The sequence below is a fragment of the Eleginops maclovinus genome, chromosome 10 (assembly GCF_036324505.1).
Source record: "Eleginops maclovinus isolate JMC-PN-2008 ecotype Puerto Natales chromosome 10, JC_Emac_rtc_rv5, whole genome shotgun sequence".
In the NCBI taxonomy this organism is placed as follows: domain Eukaryota; kingdom Metazoa; phylum Chordata; class Actinopteri; order Perciformes; family Eleginopidae; genus Eleginops; species Eleginops maclovinus.
In genome coordinates this window covers 16,691,496-16,712,802 of record NC_086358.1, presented here as the reverse complement: position 1 = coordinate 16,712,802, position 21,307 = coordinate 16,691,496, and the positions used below count along the sequence as shown (strand labels likewise).

The 21,307-nt window shown below is 38.6% G+C and overlaps 1 protein-coding gene across 1 annotated transcript; it reads right to left on the bottom strand.

Moving 5' to 3' along the window:
* Nucleotides 1-5,207: 5,207 nt before the first annotated feature.
* Nucleotides 5,208-19,775, bottom strand: nploc4 (NPL4 homolog, ubiquitin recognition factor). Its single transcript, XM_063893794.1, has 17 exons — nt 19,612-19,775; nt 18,820-18,900; nt 15,969-16,078; nt 15,469-15,705; nt 15,338-15,386; nt 15,150-15,244; nt 14,950-15,073; nt 13,819-13,998; nt 13,619-13,705; nt 12,803-12,874; nt 12,595-12,721; nt 10,735-10,895; nt 10,453-10,524; nt 10,230-10,322; nt 9,092-9,208; nt 8,694-8,796; nt 5,208-7,692 (listed from the first exon to the last, which is right to left on the bottom strand). The coding sequence occupies exons 1-17, from the start codon at nt 19,624-19,626 to the stop codon at nt 7,532-7,534; spliced, it is 1,884 nt and encodes a 627-aa protein (XP_063749864.1). The 5' UTR covers nt 19,627-19,775; the 3' UTR covers nt 5,208-7,531.
* Nucleotides 19,776-21,307: the final 1,532 nt, after the last annotated feature.

The following is a 21,307-nucleotide window of genomic DNA, read 5'->3' as shown; positions in this document are numbered from 1 at the left end:
TCACAGATGATTGCAACCTTAATAATTCCCCAATGATCTATAAATGAGAAAGTTTCTGCAAAACTTTAAATAATTTAAGATCATCTTTGCTGAAATAAAGGTCAATCCAATGTTATGAATAGCTTTTTTTTGTATTAGTTGTGTTACAATTTATATGCATTAATGAAGTTTTTCTTTAATATGAGGTTTGGTGAAATCTTGCTGCTGTTGTTTTATGATGACTTTTTAAAAATGCACTTCAATTTTGAAAATATACTTCAATTTTATTCAGTAGAAACAGACAAACAAATATACAAGGCATTTCAAAAACAAGTTATTATTCTTGAGACCAGGCTAAGATGAAGAACACAAAATAAAATATTGAGTATATAAAACGTGACACCTGGAGTGGTATTGTGTTAATGCGACGCTGATTGTTGAAATGAATGTTTATTTTTTGAAAAGTAGTTTTCTACAGAATAACCAAACACACTACACCACGGGTCAAAAATGTAAGACATCTTAATGTTAAAGTGAAAAAGCTGAAGAGTAACTGTAGAGCTTCAATGGTTGATTCAGTCACAAGATGTGTTATATATTTATACAGTATTTACACATGTTTATGGACTAAACTCCGAGGACACACTTTATCCATCAAGGTTGGATAAAAATCCTTGTGATGCTGCAAAGCCACCTTGTGGTAAAGTAGAATATCGCTATATAAATACAAAAACACCTCTTTATGCAGGTTATCAGAAGCAGTCCAATGAGAAACAATGAGCAATAGGAATAAATACATTAAAAAGTCAAAATACTACAAAGCTCAACACAGAAATAACAATTGATTATAGGCAGCGTGTAAACTGTAAATCTAACAGTTTCACTTGTTCTCTTCAGGGTTTTGACTCCTGCATTGTTTTTCTAATTAGGATTTTTTTTCATGTTTTACAATTTAAATTGCATCAGAGAAAAATAATAGTTTCTTAACATTTAGAGGCCTTAGAGCAATATCCTGCATTAGACATAACATCGCTCCACACCAGGTACAAGACTGTGTCTCAAAGCTTCATCATCCTTAGTTCACACTCTCAAGCTACAGGTTTCTTGATTCTCCGAACAACTACCCTCCTCCTCCTTCCTTGACCTCCACCATTGTAGCCTGCAGCACCTCCCTCCCCTGGCTGCCACCCCAGGGGTCTGGCTTCACCTCGGGGCAGTGAAGGCTTCCTTCCTGACCGCACGTCGTCCACAAAGCCCTCCACTCCCTCAAACTTGACGGTCAGCTCAGAGAGACGCTCCTTCAGGGCGTTGAACTCCCCGTACAGATCTCCCAGAGCATCGGACAGCGGCTGGATCCTGAGGGAGCGAAATGAACGTTCCTTACTCACAATCAAAGCAATTTTCACCAACAATGAGGACGTGAGAGGAACAAATAAATAAAACTAAATCACATTATTATAAGGAAATGGGCCCCTTTCACAGACACGAGTTCCCACCATCTTTCCAACATTGGAGCAAGACGCAATACTTTGTAGTGGATTTCCTGTCATCTATTTATTGCTTTTTGTGTCTGTTTGTAATCGTAACATATCTCTCTGGTTTTGGTCTACATATTGGTCCTTTTTGTGTGTTTTTGTCCCTTTTTGTGGTCATTTTATGTCTCTTTTGAGTCATTTGCGACTCAAATCTTTTTTGTGTCTCATTCTATATATTTGTACCTTTTTGTAATTGTCTTAATATGTCTACTTGTTGTGGTCAATTGTTTTATGATTGAATTTTTGTCTTTGAGTCAATTTTCTGTCTTTTTTGAGTATTTTGTTATCATTGTGTTTCTATTTCTGGTTGTCTGGTATTTCTTTCTTGTAATTGTTGTTATCTTTTGAGCCGTTATGTGCTGTTCTTGTGTGTAGGTACTTTATGTCTCTTTAAGGTCAATTTTTCATATGTATTCGGTTGTTATATATCACTTTGAGTAACATTTTGCAGGTGAAGGCCAGCTGTCCCCTTTTGGCCCCTGTGCGTGGGCTTGGTGGGCCCCTTCATTAACCCATCCATGTGTTCTGGTTAAATAAAAACAGAAAGTGTCCTCACCGTCCATAGTCGGGCAGCACGGTGCTGTGGTCGTGCAGCAGCAGATCTTTGACCTGTGTCATGATGGCGTATTTCCAGTTGTCTAACACCAGCGTGAGGTTCGCACATGTCTTGGTGTTCACTTTCTCCGCTGCACACACAAAGCAAAACAGAGAAACACAAAGCAAACGAAGATAATTAAAAACATGCTTTTTGAATATGATTGCTTGGGAAATTATTAAAAAGTAATTATTTAAATAATCCTCGGTGGTGGAACAATATCTAATTCTAATAAGTTACCACACAATGGAAAATGACTGCAGTATGGGTAAAAGCTCTGTATCTGTATCTGAATTATCCACATTTAAATGTATTCAAGTATTTAAATACTAGCAGCTCTTAAAGTAAGTTACATAAGCATTTTCTAAATGAAGAAGGATAGCAAATTGGCAAAATTCAGAAACTGGCATCGAGGGGGGAAATAGGACAGAAGGACGGAAGAAACATAGAACAAAACAAAGAAAAACAGAGAGAAAAGAAAGAAGGACCGTTAAAGGAAGATATCATAGTAGTGAAACAACATAACATTAGATATAAGCAGAGATTTATATACTTAATGTAAACTATAATAAATCATCTGCATCTGAAAGTCCAGATATCAGATTTAGTGATTTGCAGTTAAAAGACATCTGGGTTAAAACTGTGCTTTTCAGTTGAGATGTTAAAAAGACATCTGTATCATCTTTTAAAAAAAACAACAACATTAAAATAATAATATCAACAATAATAAAATAGTGGTCAACATTCCTGCATCAAATGCAACACAAAGTGCTTTACATAAAAGCCAATTATTATAAACAATGAATCACGGGTAAATACCATAAAACAGGATTGCATTTTCATATAAAAAGATAAGTTAAAATAATATTTAGGGAACTTCATTTTAGGAAATAATTGTGTCGTAGGTTGCGTCAGAATTAGGGTCCCATAAATCCACATATACTAATAACTGGACAGTATTTCTGAAATATCTATAAAATGTGTATTTAGGACTGGCCTCAAAGGAAAATAGTGAGTGCAATACTGTTAAAACATAGTTACATGAACTTGTGTTTAAAGCAAAGGCTCCAGGTTTAAGAGTTATTTTCAGCTAGAGAGATTAAGGAGTGAAATATGTTCAATTCAAATGATGTGAATTAAAAAGCAGTGAAAAATTAGAAATGATACTGACTGTACTTTATTGCTCACCTTCATTTCTGAAATCCCACTCCTGTCTCCCACTTATTTTCTTTATCTGAATGGCACACAGGGCCACCGATAAGACGAGCAGAACTCCAGCACTCTTCATCCTTAAACACACACACCCACCCACCCACCCACACACCAACACACACACGTTAAAGGTTATTTAACTATGAACAAAACTGCTGAATCACATTAGACATCCACAACTCCAGAGCTAAAGGTAATAATAATGTGGAAAACATACCTGCAGTGGTAGTCCAAAGTGAAGTAATCCAGTGAAGTGCAACAGGATGAAGAGTATATTCTCGGCAGAAAGGGGGAGGGTCTTCTTCAGTCTCCACTCCCATCAGACTGAGCACCATATATCAGGATTCACTTCAAAGTCAGCCTCGAACCTGCACCTTCAGTCTGGTTCCTATCAGACATCAGACACTCTCATTCTTAAAAACATCATTCCTCAATTGTCAACACTTTATAAGACCTTCTGTGGGTATTTTATATCTCTTTCTGATCATTTTGCATCTTGTCAGAGTCAATTTGCCTCTTGTCGAGTGAGACAATGCACAACATGTCCAGATAAAAGAAATGAAAATGTATCTGCAGAGTAAAAAACTGCAATATGATCTGCAGAGGAGCGGGAAGTTTTACGGTCACGTCTAACTTACACATTCCTGTCCTTCATCTGTTGTCCATCTGTGCGTGGTGTCGAGGATCACCTCAGCCAGACTCCACCTGATCACTTGTAAAACATGTGTTATGGCTGATTCACTTACAGGGAACTCTTCATGTACCCTGGAAACTATCAAACCTTTACAGAGTATTGCTGTTGTGATAAAACTGCCATATGTGCACTTCCAGTAGCCTGTAATGTGTTAGAAACAATAAAAGTGAATTCCCCCCACTGATAAAAAGAACGCTTTCTTTCTTTGTTCATTCTTTTTACGGATTCACAAGTATTAAACTAAACTAATAGAGATGATTGTGAACCATTAAATCATTTGTCAACTTCTGTCATAATTGATAAATCAGTTGAGTCATTTCTGAGGAAAAGAAAAGTTCAATTCTCTGACTCCATATTTGGAAATGTGATTACTTGTTGAGGACAAAAGACATTTGAAGACGTTATCTTGGACTCTTTTTACATATAGATCAACAAACTAAATAATCAATAGAATAATTATCAATCAAAGCAATTGTAAGATGTTCGTAGAAGTATCTGGACAGCACAATGGAACACTCGTTTCAAATTGTGGTACAAAAAACCAAACTAGGTCATTTAAAAACAGTTTGAGATCGCTGATTTGTAAAAAACAAAACCCTGCTAAGGATGAATTTTGGTATTGTGGTTATACAGATTTGTTTCTCATTCTTTTCATGTCTTTATTTGATTTGTTGTTTTCTACTAATGTTATGTGCTTGTAATTTATTTATTGTGTTGTATTCTTCTTAATGATGTGGGCTTTAGTTGTTTTGCCTTTTTCTACAGCTGATGGGATGTCCACTTTAAAAGCCAATGCTTGCTTGACCTCTACTGAAAATGTTAATTTTTTAGTATTTCCTCACATGTTAATGTGTGTCTGTAATTGTCATGATGAAACAGGAAAGAACATCCTTCAAACTGCTGAAAGAAAACCAAATCTAACTTATATTTTTTAAAGTATCCCTGTGCTGCAACATTAAGACTTCCCTTCAATAGATAGCATTAAAACCAAATAAAAGTCCTAAAACAAGTTATGGGATCTAAATCTAGACAAATAAAGCATTTCCTATTCTTTGAATTCTCATTTGTTGTTCATTATTCTCCTAAATGGACAACAAAAGACCATCATTATGATTTAAAAAGTGTTGTTGCCTTATTTTTTTGCTTTTCCAATTGACAGCCAACAAATCAAAGACATTAACAGCAGTAGGAATTTGTTGTTGTTGTTTTTTTTATTATTATTTTGTTTCAAATCCAGGTCAACAGCATACAACTTTCTGTGTCCTCGGTTAGGACCGGCTGTAAGTCCAAGAGCATGCTCGCTCAGCAAACGGCCCCGGATCAATACAAAAGGAAAAGGTCACTGCCGTCCGTTAGCATGACATCAGAGAAATCGCTCTCAAGAACTCACACGGGGGAGAGGGGGGGGGGAGGGGGCAAGGATGATATCATCGGGCAAAGAAAAAAGAAAAACACACAAGCTTCTTTCAAATTAACCTACCACTAAAAACATCTCAATGGAATCACTGTCAAGCTCTTACAAAGCACACGTCTCATTCATTTATAAATAGCAAACAGCGCCTCTCGTCCCAACTAAGAGGTCCGTTTCCCCGTCAGAACGCCACAGTAATTACTGATTCACTGTCAGAGCCTTTTAGCGTGATAATGACAGGGAACTATTTTATGGAGAAGTGCACAACGGTTTTGAGGAAAAAGAAAAGTAGCGATGTGGGTGTTTTCCGTCAGCAGCAAACATGGTGTACGTGGATCGAAAGAGGTTCTGTTTTTCAAAATAAGTCAACAAAGAGTTGCAGCTTGTTAGCATTTTTGTTTTTAGCATGTGTCATATTTTTTCAACCAGTTAGGCATTTGTATAGTCAAAACAAGATGAGTTTTGTGGCAGACATCAAATACGATCTTAAAAACAGCACTGGCTTTTCATTTAATATTCAAAATGCTGTAAAGCTTGTTAATTTGGACGTACAGTCCTGTAGAGTATTGTTGATAGTATTAAAAAACTTCATTCTGGCAACGCATTAGTTTACCAAGACTCCCATCATATGAATGTGGTCCATTTTGCCAAACAGATGCTTTAAATGCTACGAGTATCTATGCGGGGTGGTTTCATTTAACATTTTGTTGCCAGATGTTGAGTTTCAAATGATGTCAAACGTTTTGGTTCTAATATTCGTCTCACGAAAGGAGACATGAAACTGTTATTAGAAAGAACCAGTTTTAACCAGCTGTCCTTATATCCTCACTGCTGACGGTCATATGTGAAAGGGTTCCTTACTACAAAACATTTCCCACTCACAGCATCTTTAAATGGAGATTGTTTTGTTTCTTTCTCTGAGATTTCTGCCTCCTTATATGGACATTCTTCCTGCCACATTGCAATGCCCTTAGCACAATCTCTTGCATCAACTGGGGTGAAGGCAGACTCTGAGACGTATAAAGTGTGTGTATGGCTAAATGCAAGGCTCTAAAAATGATTTGAAGATCAAAAGCAGACGATGCCATCTTCAAGGTTTTCCCAACACTGATCATCGTTATCCTGCTTGACACTTGGGAGTCTTTGAAGGATGAGTCCTGGAAAACGCAGCGTGGCCCCGTCAGCGAGAAAGCAAAAGAAGCCCAGGTTCAACGGAGAGGAAATTGGCGAGCACCAGTTGTTTCTAGAAGCACCTCGCGGCTAATATAGTGCAAGTCTGTAATGACGACGGCCATTTAGTTGGGGGAGTTTTATCAGAGACGGCACATACAGCTGATAAAATAAGCTACATATTATTTTTGCTCAGGTTCAAACCACTGTGGAGGTTGAGTAAGGGGTGAAACGCTCTTTGTGTATGCCTTTTCCACTCTGGGACTTACGTGTGAAGCAAATTAATACTGAAAATATAAACTCTCTACTTGCGTGGATTTACTCCGGAGCTATTCAAGAGTTTTCAGGTCTAAACTTTGACTGATGATTGTACTTTAAGGGGCTTGTCAAAGAGACCTGCGTGAGTAGAGTCCACTCCTGAAGATTCAGAACTTGAAGGTATCGCTACAATCAGATAAAAAAAAAGGATTTAAATAACAGTATCATTCCTCAAGGTGTTTCATACACAGCAAGATATTCCAGAGGACGTTGTGAGAGTGAGAGGGGCACTGATGTGAGAGAACATCCAAACACTCCAGTCTCATCTGAGGGGCTGATTATTCAGGGAAGGGGGGGGTTGAAGGAGAGGGGCCTCAGCCAAAAAAAAGTGCTTTACCTTAACGAGACTCACGAGAGCCGCTGTGAGGAGGGATACAGACAAAAAACACAGTCTGGTTTTATTTTATTTACTCATTGAATTGGGTGTAAACGAGTGCATCCCTTTCATCAGCAGCCGGTGAGACGGGAAGGCTTCGGAGCGAGGCGAAAGAACAAAAAAAAAAAAGAACAAGGGAATCCATATCTCGCAGCTCGTCCTGGTGCAGCGATGTGATTGGCTGGGCGGGATGAGATTAGGGCGGGACATAGGGATGTGGGGGGCAGGGAGGGGTTTTTCTTTAACCGCGGGGGAGGCTGCACATTTCACAGAGCTCTGTGCCGGGCTGGTTCATGAAGGTGCAGTGGAGGCAGGACCACATGGCCGAGGAGGAGGCGGGGACCGAGGGGCCGCCCATGGCCCCGTAACCCTGAGAGCTGGAGGGCTGCCCGCCCACTGTACCTGAGGAGAGGAGGAGAGTAAAGGTTAGCTACTTTTGAATAACTGATATTCCAGTTCCCTCGTCGTATTTTGGGCTAGACATAAGGTCTGTGGTTTACACAACACCAAATACGTCACTAGTGAAAGTTTCTATGGGTCACAAAAGCGGCTGCGGACGAATAACTAACGGACAAAATGTCATCACCCCAAACATTAGCCGCCTTTAGCTTAGCTTAGAGTCGAGTCAGCAACTGCAATTTAGTTTATAGCCTAACGTTAGCTTTCTACTTATGGTGGTTCCCCCTATACAAGGGTTTATGTTATTCAGTCATTCAATATTTATTTTCTAGCTGTTTATGTTGGTATTATATAACTCATTATTTATCCTAGTTACTTTAGTTTGAATAACTCTTTAGGCTTTTATTTTGAAGGAGGTCTTGGGCACTGGGTTAGTTGGGTACCCAGTGACTAGTGTATATATTGGACACAGGTGGTGGCGGGGAGAACCCAGCAGGAGAGGCCACCGGTGAAACCTTGTTCATTTTGTTTATTTGGAATACAAACAAATAAATGAACGAAACGATATTCTTGCCTGGACGTTAGACGATATTTTAGCTGCGTAAGATTCACTTTCTGGTGCCCCGGCAGATCAGTTTAAATGAAGTGTTATTTTGTTTCTTTGTTTAGCCGTTACAGTGGTTCTAGTGCGTGTCTAAGTCTGACAATAGAGATTCTCCATACAGTATTTGGAGACCTTTTACAAAATTCAACCACTTTTCAAACATTCAAAAGGTACATTTTCAACCTTTTGCCACACCTATAAATAGGACATGGATAGAGTAGTAGTATATGCTTGTCATCAAAGACAGACACAAAAGAATATCATGTTTCATAATGTGTCAGTTTTGACTTTTTTTAAACTGCAAACCCCAAAAGATATTAAAGACTTCTGTCATTAGTGCACAACCTAATGTAAGGTCTGTACGGGTATAAGTGAGTGTGAAGTGCCCTCAGTGACTTACTGCACAGCTGCTCGATGGTGGCCCACTGCTCCGACTTCTTCCAGGTCTGTGCCAGATCCTCATTGGAAGTCCTCACAGCATCTAGTAGCAACCCGATGCTGTCCTGCAGAAACAAACACAAACTCTGATGAATCCACGAGAAAATTCAGGAAAAACAAAACACCAGCTGCTTGTTTTTTTCCAAGTCTGGTTTTTATAGAAAACATCAAAATTCATCAAACAATATTTTATCCCCCTTTGATCGTCATGATGGGCGGCGCGCCAGTTTCAAAATCTGTCAGCATGAGTGAAAACATCCTCACAGCAGTAACCGTTTCCAGACTGGAGAAGAAAGAGGGCTTACTCTAACCCGTTTTCTGCTAAACAAATGGAAAATCAAAGGGGGAGTATCGACTTACACTCAGAGGCATGACCTCATTGGTGACAAGGAAGAGGAGCAGATGGAAGTCCGACACGATGTCCAGGAACGACGTGGAGGTGCACTGGGACAGGTATGTTGCTAAACTGTGGAAATTCTGCAGAAATACAAAGACAAAACAGTAAGATGTATAACTCTTTCTGACCTCTGGAGGTTATGGAATTCAAAAGGTCAGCCACCCCTTATTTTCTCAAACACCAAACTGGAGCCGGGTGTGACCTCTATCATGAGGAGAGGAGGATTTACATGTACTGTACATACATCTAAAACAAACATTTCCATTCACTGATGCTTGGATGGACAGAACATACTATATCTCACATGTGCATTTTAGTGCATACATGTTCAGAGAAATACATGTATTCCAATTCTATAGCTGCCTGTTCTGCACAACCCTCAACATTTGTTGCACGTTTGTGCTACTTCTCATCCACTTCAATAATGATAATGCACATATTTTATTATTCAAAGTACTTTGCATCAGTATACTGCATGTTGTTGTTTTTAGTATATCCAGATTTCTTGTAAATAATCTGAACATATAATACAATTGTTTTTATTTCATTTTTTGGTAGTTTTATCTTCTTTAGCTGTGTTTATGTATGCACCATGTACACCAAGATAAATTCCACATACGTGTTGACCTACTTGGCATAAACCTGTTTCTGATTCTGAATAAGAATATAGGATTTCATTTACAATAGTGTTTATATTATTTTGAATACGTTTTCATCATTATATTCAGCCTTTTACAAAGCATCATGGCCCTTTCAATAATAAAACATGCTAAGACTTTAACACACGGACTAATAGCAACCCAAGCATTTTGGGATTCATCACTACAAGAACACAGGTGCAAACTATTCCATGGTTTATTCACACATTTGGGATCGAAACGAGATTTGACTAAAGACTTTCCTGAAGAACACATTTATGAGCTTTTTTAAATTAGTTTCAGCCTTCTGTATTTTTTTATTTGAGTTAAGGTAGATTTCCCAAATGTTAGAGTATTTCTTTAAAATTGGTTGAAAAAAGTGATAAATATATTTAACAAGAAAATGTATAAACTAGGTTTCCAGCCTCTAGTATCGGGTTTAGTTTATGCAGATATTACTTACTTGTGTCTCTCCCAGGATGTCCCGGTTCTCAATGGGGAAGCGTTGTGTAGAGCAGAAGGTGTACTGGGGGTCCTTTGGAAAGGTGGTCGTAATCTGTATAAGAAAGAAATAGGTACTTTATCTTTCTGAATAATAAGTGCGAGTAAATTAAATTGTAATGGCAGAAAAGAAGCTGAATAGAATCAACATTTACAGCTGCTGACCGTAGAAAAGTCATACTCACATCTATGATAAGATACTCCACAGGAAGAGGCCGAGCTAGAAACGTGACATCATTTCCAAACTTGTCTTTGTCCTTAAGAATGGAAGGAGGACAAAATAAAAGGATTGTAAACAAACAGTCTTAACATTTGGATACAAACTCAGACTCAGAACACCTGGTCGTAATAACAAAGTGCTAGTCAGTTATTCTGCTTAAAGAGAGAAGTAGTTCAACATAAAACCCTACACAGTAATACGGTATGGACGGTTACGACGGGTGGTTTCTACATGCAGGAAGCCTCACCTTGAAGAAGACGTCTGGTACGTACTGCTCGGAGCTGGACTCTTTAGCGTAGCCCAGCTCCGGAGCGTCTTTGCAGGGCAGCAGGCACTCGTCTCTCACCAGAGCCATGCACTGATTGGACACCTGATATCCTTCAAAGTGCACCTGGTTATCTGGACCCCCTGCACACAGAAACACACACTGATTCATTAGTTGGTTGAAGAAGAATCCACGTCACAGTGTTTTTAATTGTTGACTGAATGGAGTGGTGCAGGATTTAGTCCAAAAACCCAGAAACGAGTTTACCAATTCAGGTTAAAGGTCAACGTTTTTCTTTAAATTGTTCTTGGTTATTAAAAAAAGACATCATCGTGTGTGATCCTGTCTCATCATATTCATATACTTTGTGATTTTTTTCTAGTACAATGCAATACCATAGGTGCTATCCATCTAGTACAATGTTTTGTATCCTGAGCCATTAAATATATATTCATATTTTTCTTTCAGCGCACAGTGTTACACATTAAAGGTGCAATTATCAAGATCAACAAGTGAACATTGTGTGAACGTATCTAGTATTATTTATTTTACTTTCCTCCTTTGCTTCATTGACTCTCTTACAATTTAGCCTCTTCGGTGTGGTTTTAATTTAATATCTTTGATAACATTGCTATTTGTCAAACTTTCAAAGCACTCGTGACACAGGTTGTCAAGGAGAATATAAACCTCTGTCATTTACCTACCACTTGTATTCTTCTTCAACAAGTTCAAACATTTGAAATGCTGATGACAGTAGGTAACACCTTAAGATGTATTATTATTATTATTATTATTATGTAGCCCTGTATTAGTGATGATATGAGAGCAGCTTTTCTCATTTGACTAGCTATAAGCAGTTCATGTAGACTACTTGTACTTGATAAACACCTGCAATGTTTAAATAGTTATCAACAAGTTAATTCATCAAGTAATAAATTAATGTGTTCCACAAAACAGGAAACGACAGCCATTAACACAAATACAAACAAAGCCAGCCTGATGTGTAGAGCTAATTCAAATACCAACAAAGAAGTTTGGCACACTGCTGACATTTCTTGAGTGTTTTTATGTGAGTGTGCTTTGCATCTAACCTAACAGCTCTTAACACATGAAACTGATTTGCGAACACTACGTCTTACACAAGGGAAAATAAAAACAGATGGACTTTCCATTTCTGGCTTCAGATGTGACGCCGTGACGTCAGCGCCTCATTAATGCAAAGGAAAGTGATGAGGTCACTGCTACGTTTGTACTACTCTGGAACAAATAACTGAGTCAATGGGCAAGGTTGTAAACATGTGTCCTTGATCCTACGGGGCTGGGAGCATCTGGCCTGGATTAAACTTCTCCACTGGGCTCTACATTACTACGTATGCAATGCAGATACCTGAGAGGGATTAAGACACTAGATAAGGCTCCTTTTCACAGGGTAATTCGCAACTCTGTAGTCTACCTGGTGAGCTAGCAGGGTGTATACCGCACCCACAGATAAGTTAGTAGTTTCAAGCTGTGATGAAAACAAATATTTAGATCATTTTTTTAGGGTTTAAAAGTATTTTCTTATGCACTAATGGCAGAAAATGCGTAGATAGAATGCGTAAGTATGTAGAAGACTTGCTTTTCTCGATATATTATATTAAACTGAATAGCTTGGGGTTTTTGGACAGGCATTCTAATCCTCTAACCTCTCCTGCTTGAAGTATTAACATTAGAACAGGAAACTTTTCTTTTCTTCTTTAGCACAGGAGGATTTCAGCTTAGATTATCGAGCAGCATACCACATGTCATGGTTTAGGCATTACATTATCATAAGCCTTCCCTTCAGAGTGAATATAAACCTACCTGTTGCCACCACGGTTACAAATTTCGAGCCAAAATATCCGTCTCTGGAGAGTCTGCAGGGGTTTGAATGTAGATTCTGGAAGTATCCGGCTGTGATGCACTCCTCTGCGCTCAGGTAGTGTGAGTCCTGACGGCAGAGAGGAGCATGTTAAACAACAACAAGGGAGCACCTCAGTGTCATGGACAGGTTTTCTTTAAGTGAGCTCACATAGTTTCTCGTGTAGCGGACAGTGCCTGTTCTCGTGTCCTCAGACAGCAGGTCAGTGAAGATCCAGCCTACCTGAAAAACAAATAATATATTAGTAAAAATGATCAGTTAAAATCATTAAAAATGACAAATTTCAGTATTTTTGAAAAACAAAATGCCTTAATGTCATTTGCAGCTCCTCAAAAGTAAATATCTGCTGGTTTTTGTCAGTCTTATAAGATAGTCAACATTTCTGTGGACATTTATTTCTCTATTTTCTGACATTTTAGTCCCCAAATCTTGGATTGTAACAATAATCAGCAGATTAGTTAATATTGGAAATTATTATTAGTTAGAGCCAAACAATAAGGGTATGAATCATCTAAATTAATTTGTCCACAAAAGGAGAGAAGGTCCAAAAATACTTAAACAGAAAGAGTTACACACAGCACCTCCATCCTGCATGACCCTTTTCTAACCTGCTACTTGTTCTTATGACTTGGATTTACACTTTTTTTATTAACAATTTAATATCTTTTTGTCATTGTATTTGCTTTTTATCTCCACTGTTCCCTTTGTTTTAACAATGTTAATTTGTGGGACGAAATAAAGGGTTTCTAATCGCCATTCCTGTAATTACTGTTGAACAGACCAACGTTTAACAAGCTTATTTATTTCAAAATTTAGAAATCAATTCCAAGGCATAGAGCTGGACCACCTTGACAGAGAAGCAGAAATCTGTCTTGAATTTGAAGTTGGTTTCAATAAAACAAAAACAAAAACACTTGTCTAAAAGTGAATTGCAAAGTAGTGTTTATTAGAGCAAGCCAAAAAAACCTTGGTCAGGCCCAGTTTGGCAGCGATTTCGTCCACAGCTGCAGCTTTAGGATCGTCCACCAGCTCCAGGCTGTTCTGACTGGCGTTCTGAAACACAGCAGGGACAAAGGTTACGATCACATTAAAACTGAAATAATGAGCGAGAACTATAGAAAAGAATAATTAAATGAACTGTGAAACAATTAGAGTTATTTCCTCACCTGTGGCGGCTCGTAGATGGCAGCCACCTCGGCTCTGATGCCCAGAGGGATGTCTTTGTGCTCAGTGAACCGGCCGTACAAGTATCCCATCCTCTGACTGCCCGTCTTCCTCCAGAAGTCCAGGAAGCGGTCAGCGATGGTGTGGTTCTCAAACATGATGTTGTCCACATGTCTGTATTTCTGGGACAGGAACAGAGAAAGATATATTAATGCTACAGTATTTGAGATTCGTTTTTGCCATAGGACATTTTAAAAGACAAGAGTCCAAACACAAGAGCAGGTTATTGTTCTTTCAGTGCCAAGCCAACACAGCTCCACCTGTCAAAGTGTAGTTGCATAGTAGTAATTATTATCATTTTATACTCAAGCAATTACTACCGGTTATTAAATATCTTTAAAAATGTATGTGGATATCAAAGACAGGACATTTGAGCAGCATTAGCTGTGATGCAAAACATACAAGATATATGCAGCCTGTTCAACGCTGCTCTTTGCCATTATTCTGCCCCACTGTTCTGTTTAATGGAGGCAGAACTGGGGTTATTGTTGCTACACTGCTCCGCTGGCAGTGGAGATAATTACGGAGCGGAGCCAGAGTCTGAGTAATCTTGTCTCTTAAATGTATTTTAAAATATATTTTGGGCATTTCTGCTCAATTTGAAGGCAGGGAACAAAAACAAAAACAACATGCAGGAAAGCAAAGGGCTTGGGTCGGATAATACAGTGACACAAGAGTCCAAATAGAATAATCTAAAAAGACAGTGGTTAAATTAATTAATAAAGCTACCAAATAAATAATAGGCTTCAAATACTATGTCAAGACCTCGGCCCCAAAGATCCTCACTGTAGCACTCTAAGTCATAAACTTTATTAGAATAATAATATCAAAATGTGGCCAAGGTAATCTAAGACTGAGCCTGATGCTTCTTAGTTTCTTTATGAAGTGATTAGAGGACAGGTAAAGACAAGGACAGGGTCACAAAAACAGACGATAGAGGATTTACACAGTAAGACAGAAACAACTGACTAAAGACCAACAGGAACAAAGCACACTCTTCTTGCTTTTGCTTGTTTTCATCACCTCTACTCTTGCCCTCACTGAAAGTCTCATCCCCAGACATGGTCACATACCTGTCTGTTGAGTGTGAGGGCGCTGGGCTGGCACTTGGTGCAGATCCCCTCTGGCCAGGGAGGGTGGCCCTCACAGCCCGACTTGATCTTACAGCTGATGTTCTCCAGAGCGGCAAACTTCCCTCTGAAGGAGATGAAAAAAGTGTCAGAAGCTGACAACAATGTTAAGAATGTATTTAAAAAGTAATATAATTAATTACTTATCAGCTCCACCAGTCAGCTTTCGAAGATATGCGTGGAATGACATGTGCTTCACTGGTGGGTCGAGGTGATTCAGGTAGTCTTCGTCAAAAGGCTGACAACAAAGGGCAAATTTTGATATGTTAAATCTGAATAAATCTATCTTAGCATTATAGTCTGAATAGTTTAAGAGAAATAATTATCTTACCTCTAATGGTACACAGTGAACACATTTTCCAAGGGACCCGTGGTGACATCTGCAATAAGAGAAGAGTCGTTAGGTCCCTGACATTCCTTTCTATTTGGATTTAGTTTGCAGCGGATCGTTATTTCCCTTACAGCTGTGGATCTTTGTTCCTGTAGATCTTGCCGTCTTGTTTGGACAGATACTGATCGATCTCGTCCTCCTGGACCTGGGGCGCTGAGAAGGACCGGGGGATCATGGAGGACGAAGAGGAGGATGAGGCAGATGAGACAGATGGTAGGGATGAAGATGAGTGCGGGGTGGCCGTGTCCATCACCTCCCCCGAGGTGGAGGGGGATCCTGAAGGGACCATATACAGCATGTCGCCATGCCTACAGAGGAGAAGCGTGTGACCCATGTTACTTTTAGATAATTATGATAATATATTTTTTCTTTATCTATACTTGTTGTAATACTTACCTATACTATGAATTTCCCACCATTATACTGTATGATTGTTTTTTAGTTTCTTTTAGAAGATACATCCACCTGAGTTATATTTTTGAAAAGTTACAACCGTGTCGTTTCAATAACTCGCAGAACTAAGTTTGATAAAGGATGGATCTAGACTCCACTGATGTATACGTTTACTTACTTGATCTTAAGCAGGCTCATGGTTTTGTTCTGGGAAAGGAGCTCTTCGGTCTTGTTGCGGTTCAGGTAAACAGAAAACCCATTGGAATTTAACCCAAACTCTTTGGCCACCTGAGAGAGGGATACGTTTGCTGATTAGACTGGATGACTCATATCGCATACAATCTAATGAAATGCATTTAATATTCAGAGGATCAAAATACACAATGTTCTCAAATCAGCCTCAGATGGTGAGTACCTCAGAAGTATCCTTAAAATCCACTCTTGGGAAGAATTCAAATGATTATGTGTAACGGAAGGTGTCTCTCTTCGAACAATACCAATCACCTTACAGAAGCAGATTAGCATAGAGCCTCTTAGAACGAGAGAAACTCAGCATGTAGCCAAACTAAGCTATTAAGAGCACACTGAGCTGGGCGAGCAGCAAAGTATCCTGTGGTACTTTAATCACCACATCACGCATCGGGAGGAAAATTAGTCTCCATAATCCTCCATTTCATCACTTCAGGTGAACCAGTAATGAGCATTTGTAAGAGCGGAGCAGATATCTTGGCATAAAAACTGAAATCAGGATGACACTTTGATGTCAGACTGCTGCTTTGACCCGATGACAACCATCACAAACCATCCAACAGGGCTTTTTCCTTAATCTTCAAAGTGTGTATGCTATAACTAAGCAGTCCAAAGCATTGGGGTTATTTGAGGATAAAGCCATGGACAGCAATGGACATATATATAATAATATAATAATCATCCTGGTTATGATCCTGTTTTGATAATAATAATATTTTATGTGCTAAAATAAATCAGGTTATTGATTCCTCAAGAAAACAACATACATTTTGGTAGGCAGATTACTGATAACTGCATTCCATTTGCACAGGCGCTGTGATGTTGACAAAAACAAGCCAGACATGAGAGCGACAGGAAATATGGAACACTACACTACAGACTTACTTCCACTTAATTGCTAATCTATTTACCGCTCTGTTAGCCCTAAGTTAGCTTATAATAACATTTCATTGTTGTTGTAACCGCTTTAGCTCACCATCAGCTGTTTGTTTGTGGGAATTGACCCTTTCTTTCTCTTTTTCAACCACACACACTACACACTGAGCTATTCCTGAAAGCAGCTACACTATGTACCTCAACACCGGTAACTGTCACTACATAGGCCAGGGGAGCCGTGGATATAGCTAAGCAGCATCTTTAATAACCCCTAAGACAAGACTCCGTTTCTGTTGCCGTCACCATTGTTTGTGTTTCTCTAACGTCCCCCGGCTGAAGCTGTGCTGATGTGGAAAGTAAGCGCTGTTCGAAAACTGGGCTAAGGTTTTTCCATGCAACAGTATAATGGTTTCCTTTGGATTACTTTGAGACGAACTGATCTACTTTCTTGGATTTCCCTTTCCTGTAGCGTGTTATAAGGTTTTGTGCATGTAAATGGTCTGTAAATTCATGTTTCTCTCCCACACACTAAACTAGCATCATATGTCCTCTTTATGCTTGCATATTTGTGTTTCTAAAAAAGCGATATTGCGTTATGCCAAGTTTGTGGAAAACGGGAATGGTTTTAACAACAAGTTGATTATAAATATTCATGTCCATGTCACAGCAGCAGCCATGATTCCTCTCAAGCCACAAGAAAGAACACAGCGTAAGATATTGCTGTTGACTGACTCTATGAGACACAACATCACTTTGATCTCCTTTAATTTCGTCTCCAGAAATAAAACTACAGGGCTCAGACTGTCTCTGCACTGTCTACCTCACAACCGTGGTTTTCTATTCAAACCCTCAACGGCTGCACATCCGCAGGGAAGGAACCCATCTCCCCACATTGATCCGCAGAATACTGCATCCTGCCTCAACATGGATACATACATTTTTAATGAGGTGCTGCTGCACGCTTCACTGTGACTGGTCTGCTGTTGGAATATGGTTCTATTTTACATTCTTAAAGTCCATTAACTCAAATGCATTTGAAACAGTAATTATTTGTAAGTGCTTATGTGTGAATATAGCTCAGATGTGAAGGGGACAGTTGTTACAAATATATCACAATTTAGGGCCAAATTATCTTTTTATGCATTTTTTATCCTCTGTTGTGTCTGGGTTGTAATCCCAACATGGTAATCGGATGAATTGTACACAAATCTCCTTGGTAAGGCACGTGATAGCGGAAACCAGTAGGGTATTTATATTGTCACTGGGTTACTTTCACAATTATCACATCGTGAACAGCAATGACATTCCACACAGCGATTTTTTTAATTAGCTTACCGAGAGTTCCATTTGAAAAATACACTTTAAAATGTAACAATTATTCATTTTTTCATTGGTACCTTTTGTGTTTAATTTAATGCTAAATATAGTGAGTGAAAGAATGTTGAAACTAATTTCTAATTGTATAAGTAATTCAACAAATCATTAGTTGTTTTGGAGCAGTGCAATGAAAACAGTAGAAAGACAGAACTGCAAGAAATAATGATATTGCGATCCTCAAGTAATCAGATATTTCCCCCATATCGTGCAGCTCTAGGAGGCAGCTTAGCACAAAGAGGCATTGCAGGACTGACCTACTCTGGTACTTTCTGCATAGCTCCTTACATAAATGAACAATGAGCAGGCATACCCACAAGCCAGGGAAACGCATGTTTACTTTGTGATAACAATTCCCCTGTTGGTGACTGCATTAATGTAGAAAAGGTATGATAAAAAGGTGGAGTCTATGGTGTGTTGTTGTACCGTAGCAAACACTGGTGGTTTCAAAAAGAAAGCAAAAGTGGCTTGTGTGATTTGACAGTTCAACCCATTATTCCTTGAAAACGGTTGTGTTTTTCATACAGTACCTTCTTTAAAAAAGCAGTAGCAGTCTCCCTCTTGGTAGAAGTAATTTTCTTCATCCCATCTGGGGATTGTACCCTGATGATCTATAAAAAAAAAAAACACAAAGACATAAGCTGTACCATGTCATGCAATTGGGATAGGACACCTCATTGTTAGTTACTTGCAGTCAAAACTAATATAGGGACTAATACAGTTGCAATATGATTACAATCACCGGTCAGGAAAACAACGGCCATAATCCCCCTCCTCTACCCCTCTTTACAGTGGTGTCAGTGTCAGGATACTATGACAGCGATGACAGTGCAAAAAAGTAATGTTAACGTTAGCCTAGGAGCCTCTACTTTCCATAAAATTGCTTTTGAATAGCGACAAAGAGATGTCGACTCTTTACTAGACAACGTTAACTAAAGCTGTCACGGTGTGGGGGAGTCTTTCACAGTCAACTTTTAATGAAACAACAACATCTTGGCTTCCACTATATACAACAATCATATACTGGCTAATGTGTAGCTAATGGGATGCCATACAGTTGTATTCCAGAATGGGCCAGTCGTCTAGCTTTCATTTTACCCAATGAAGCCTTTTATTATTCAAATGTCGTCAGCTAGCCAATGAGCTAATATTAGCCGGTTAGCTAAACAGGCCCCAGTCACTCATTGCTAATGATAGCCAGCGAACGTTAGCTACCAAGCTAATTCTGCTGCCTCATCACTCCGGACTTCGGCTAACAAGCTAGCTAACGTTAGCCGAATCGACCCCTCACTGCCGTTAATAAAACATGCCGTTATGCTTACAATGTTATCCGCCATGTTGCTCTTGGGAGTCCTCCCGATGTCACTGCGTATGAAGACGGAGACAATAAATACAAATTTCACGTATTGTTACTGTCTGTCAACGAAACTCCATCCCACAACTCAAACACCGGGTGTTGCAGACATTAGCGACCGACTGTTTCCCACCGGTCCTACACCGAAGAGACCACGGAGGAAACACGATTTTTTTCAAACTGAAACGGCACGTTCCACTTTTTTTTCAAATTGCAGTATTGTCCTTCAAATCAAATTGAGAGGATCCATGCTGTGCAAAATATCACCTTACAACTTTAAAAGCATGTAAAATATTACAAAAATATGTATGCAAGGATCGATGCAGGTTTGATTACCAACTGTAGGGGACCAAACCAACAAAGACCCAGCTGCATTTCAATTATTTGCACATTATTGTATTAATTGCAAATGTGTGGCTTACACTTGTTGATGGACTCTGATTCAAACTCCCTATTTAGTTAAGCTTCTATAGTGTATATTTGTCGACAAAATACAATTTAATCATGACCACAAACCAAGCAGTCTTCTAGCACAGTAATGGTTTGGTCCTGGGATTTCAATGAAGCAGCAATTGATAGTTTTGTGTGTACTGTATGAAATCCTCAATTAGTAACACTGCTTTATTCACTTTGATAAACAAAGTTTCATCAATTGCATAGAGAGATTAATGTAGTTATGTTTTCAAAGTCACCCCTTTCCTTTAATATATTGTGTATTTGTTGTGCACATTGTTGTATATTTGTATACTTTAGTTTTTTCTGATATGGAATGGCTGATAAAAACAAGCTAATCTGGGATTTTTTTTTATATGAGAATAGATAAAACTCCAATTTCATTTGACATTTTTCAAGCTTTAATTTTGTTCATGCTGTAGAAATTACAAAGCTTTATATACATTACTTCAGATCTGAACATTTGCTGAAACATCCATCCTTTTAATCCCTATGCCATCCAACACTACTACAGTACAATCATTGTAAAAACAAGTTATTTCAGAAAAAAACATAACATTTTCCGGTAACACTTTACTTGAATGGGTGTTCACAATAACATTGTCATAACCATGACATGACACCTGTCTTAAACATTAATGAATACTTATGACAGTTGCCATTAAGTGTGATTCGGTAAGTTATGTCACTTTTGATGCAAAGGTGACATTGAGTAGTTGAAAAACGTTTAGCTTGATACTTAGCGCGACATTAAACCGTCATATATGGATGTCTATGACAGGTTTTGTTGTCTTGGTTTATGTGAAGTTGTCATAACAAGGACATCTCAAACAATGTCACCTTTGCATCAAAAGTGACATAACTTACTGAATGACACTTAACAACAACTGTCATAAGTATTCATTAATGTTTAAGACAGGTGTCATGTCATGGTTATGACAATGTTATGTCAGTCTTATGAACGCCCATTCAAGTAAAGTGTTACCCATTTTCCTTTACCAGCTTTGCATCACCACAACAAAGCTAACAACTTATTTGTTAATATCTTCTTTATTTTATCATTATTTATTTTGTTTTTTATTTTTCTAATTATGTGCAATGACTTTGTTTTAAAATGTTGCTTAAAGAAAAACAAATCCCCATTTGGGATCAATAAAGTATATCTTAACTTACATCCTATCTTATCTTTATTTGAAAAACTATTTGAAAGA

Excerpts from the sequence above, each read along its gene's own strand:
- nploc4 (XM_063893794.1), bottom strand. Across the intron at positions 16,079-18,819 it reads CTACTGCTTTTTTAAAGAAG|GTGGCCAAAGAGTTTGGGTT; the intron begins GTACTGTATGAA and ends TCCCTCTCTCAG. Across the intron at positions 10,896-12,594 it reads TGTAACCGTGGTGGCAACAG|GGGGTCCAGATAACCAGGTG; the intron begins GTAGGTTTATAT and ends TTCTGTGTGCAG.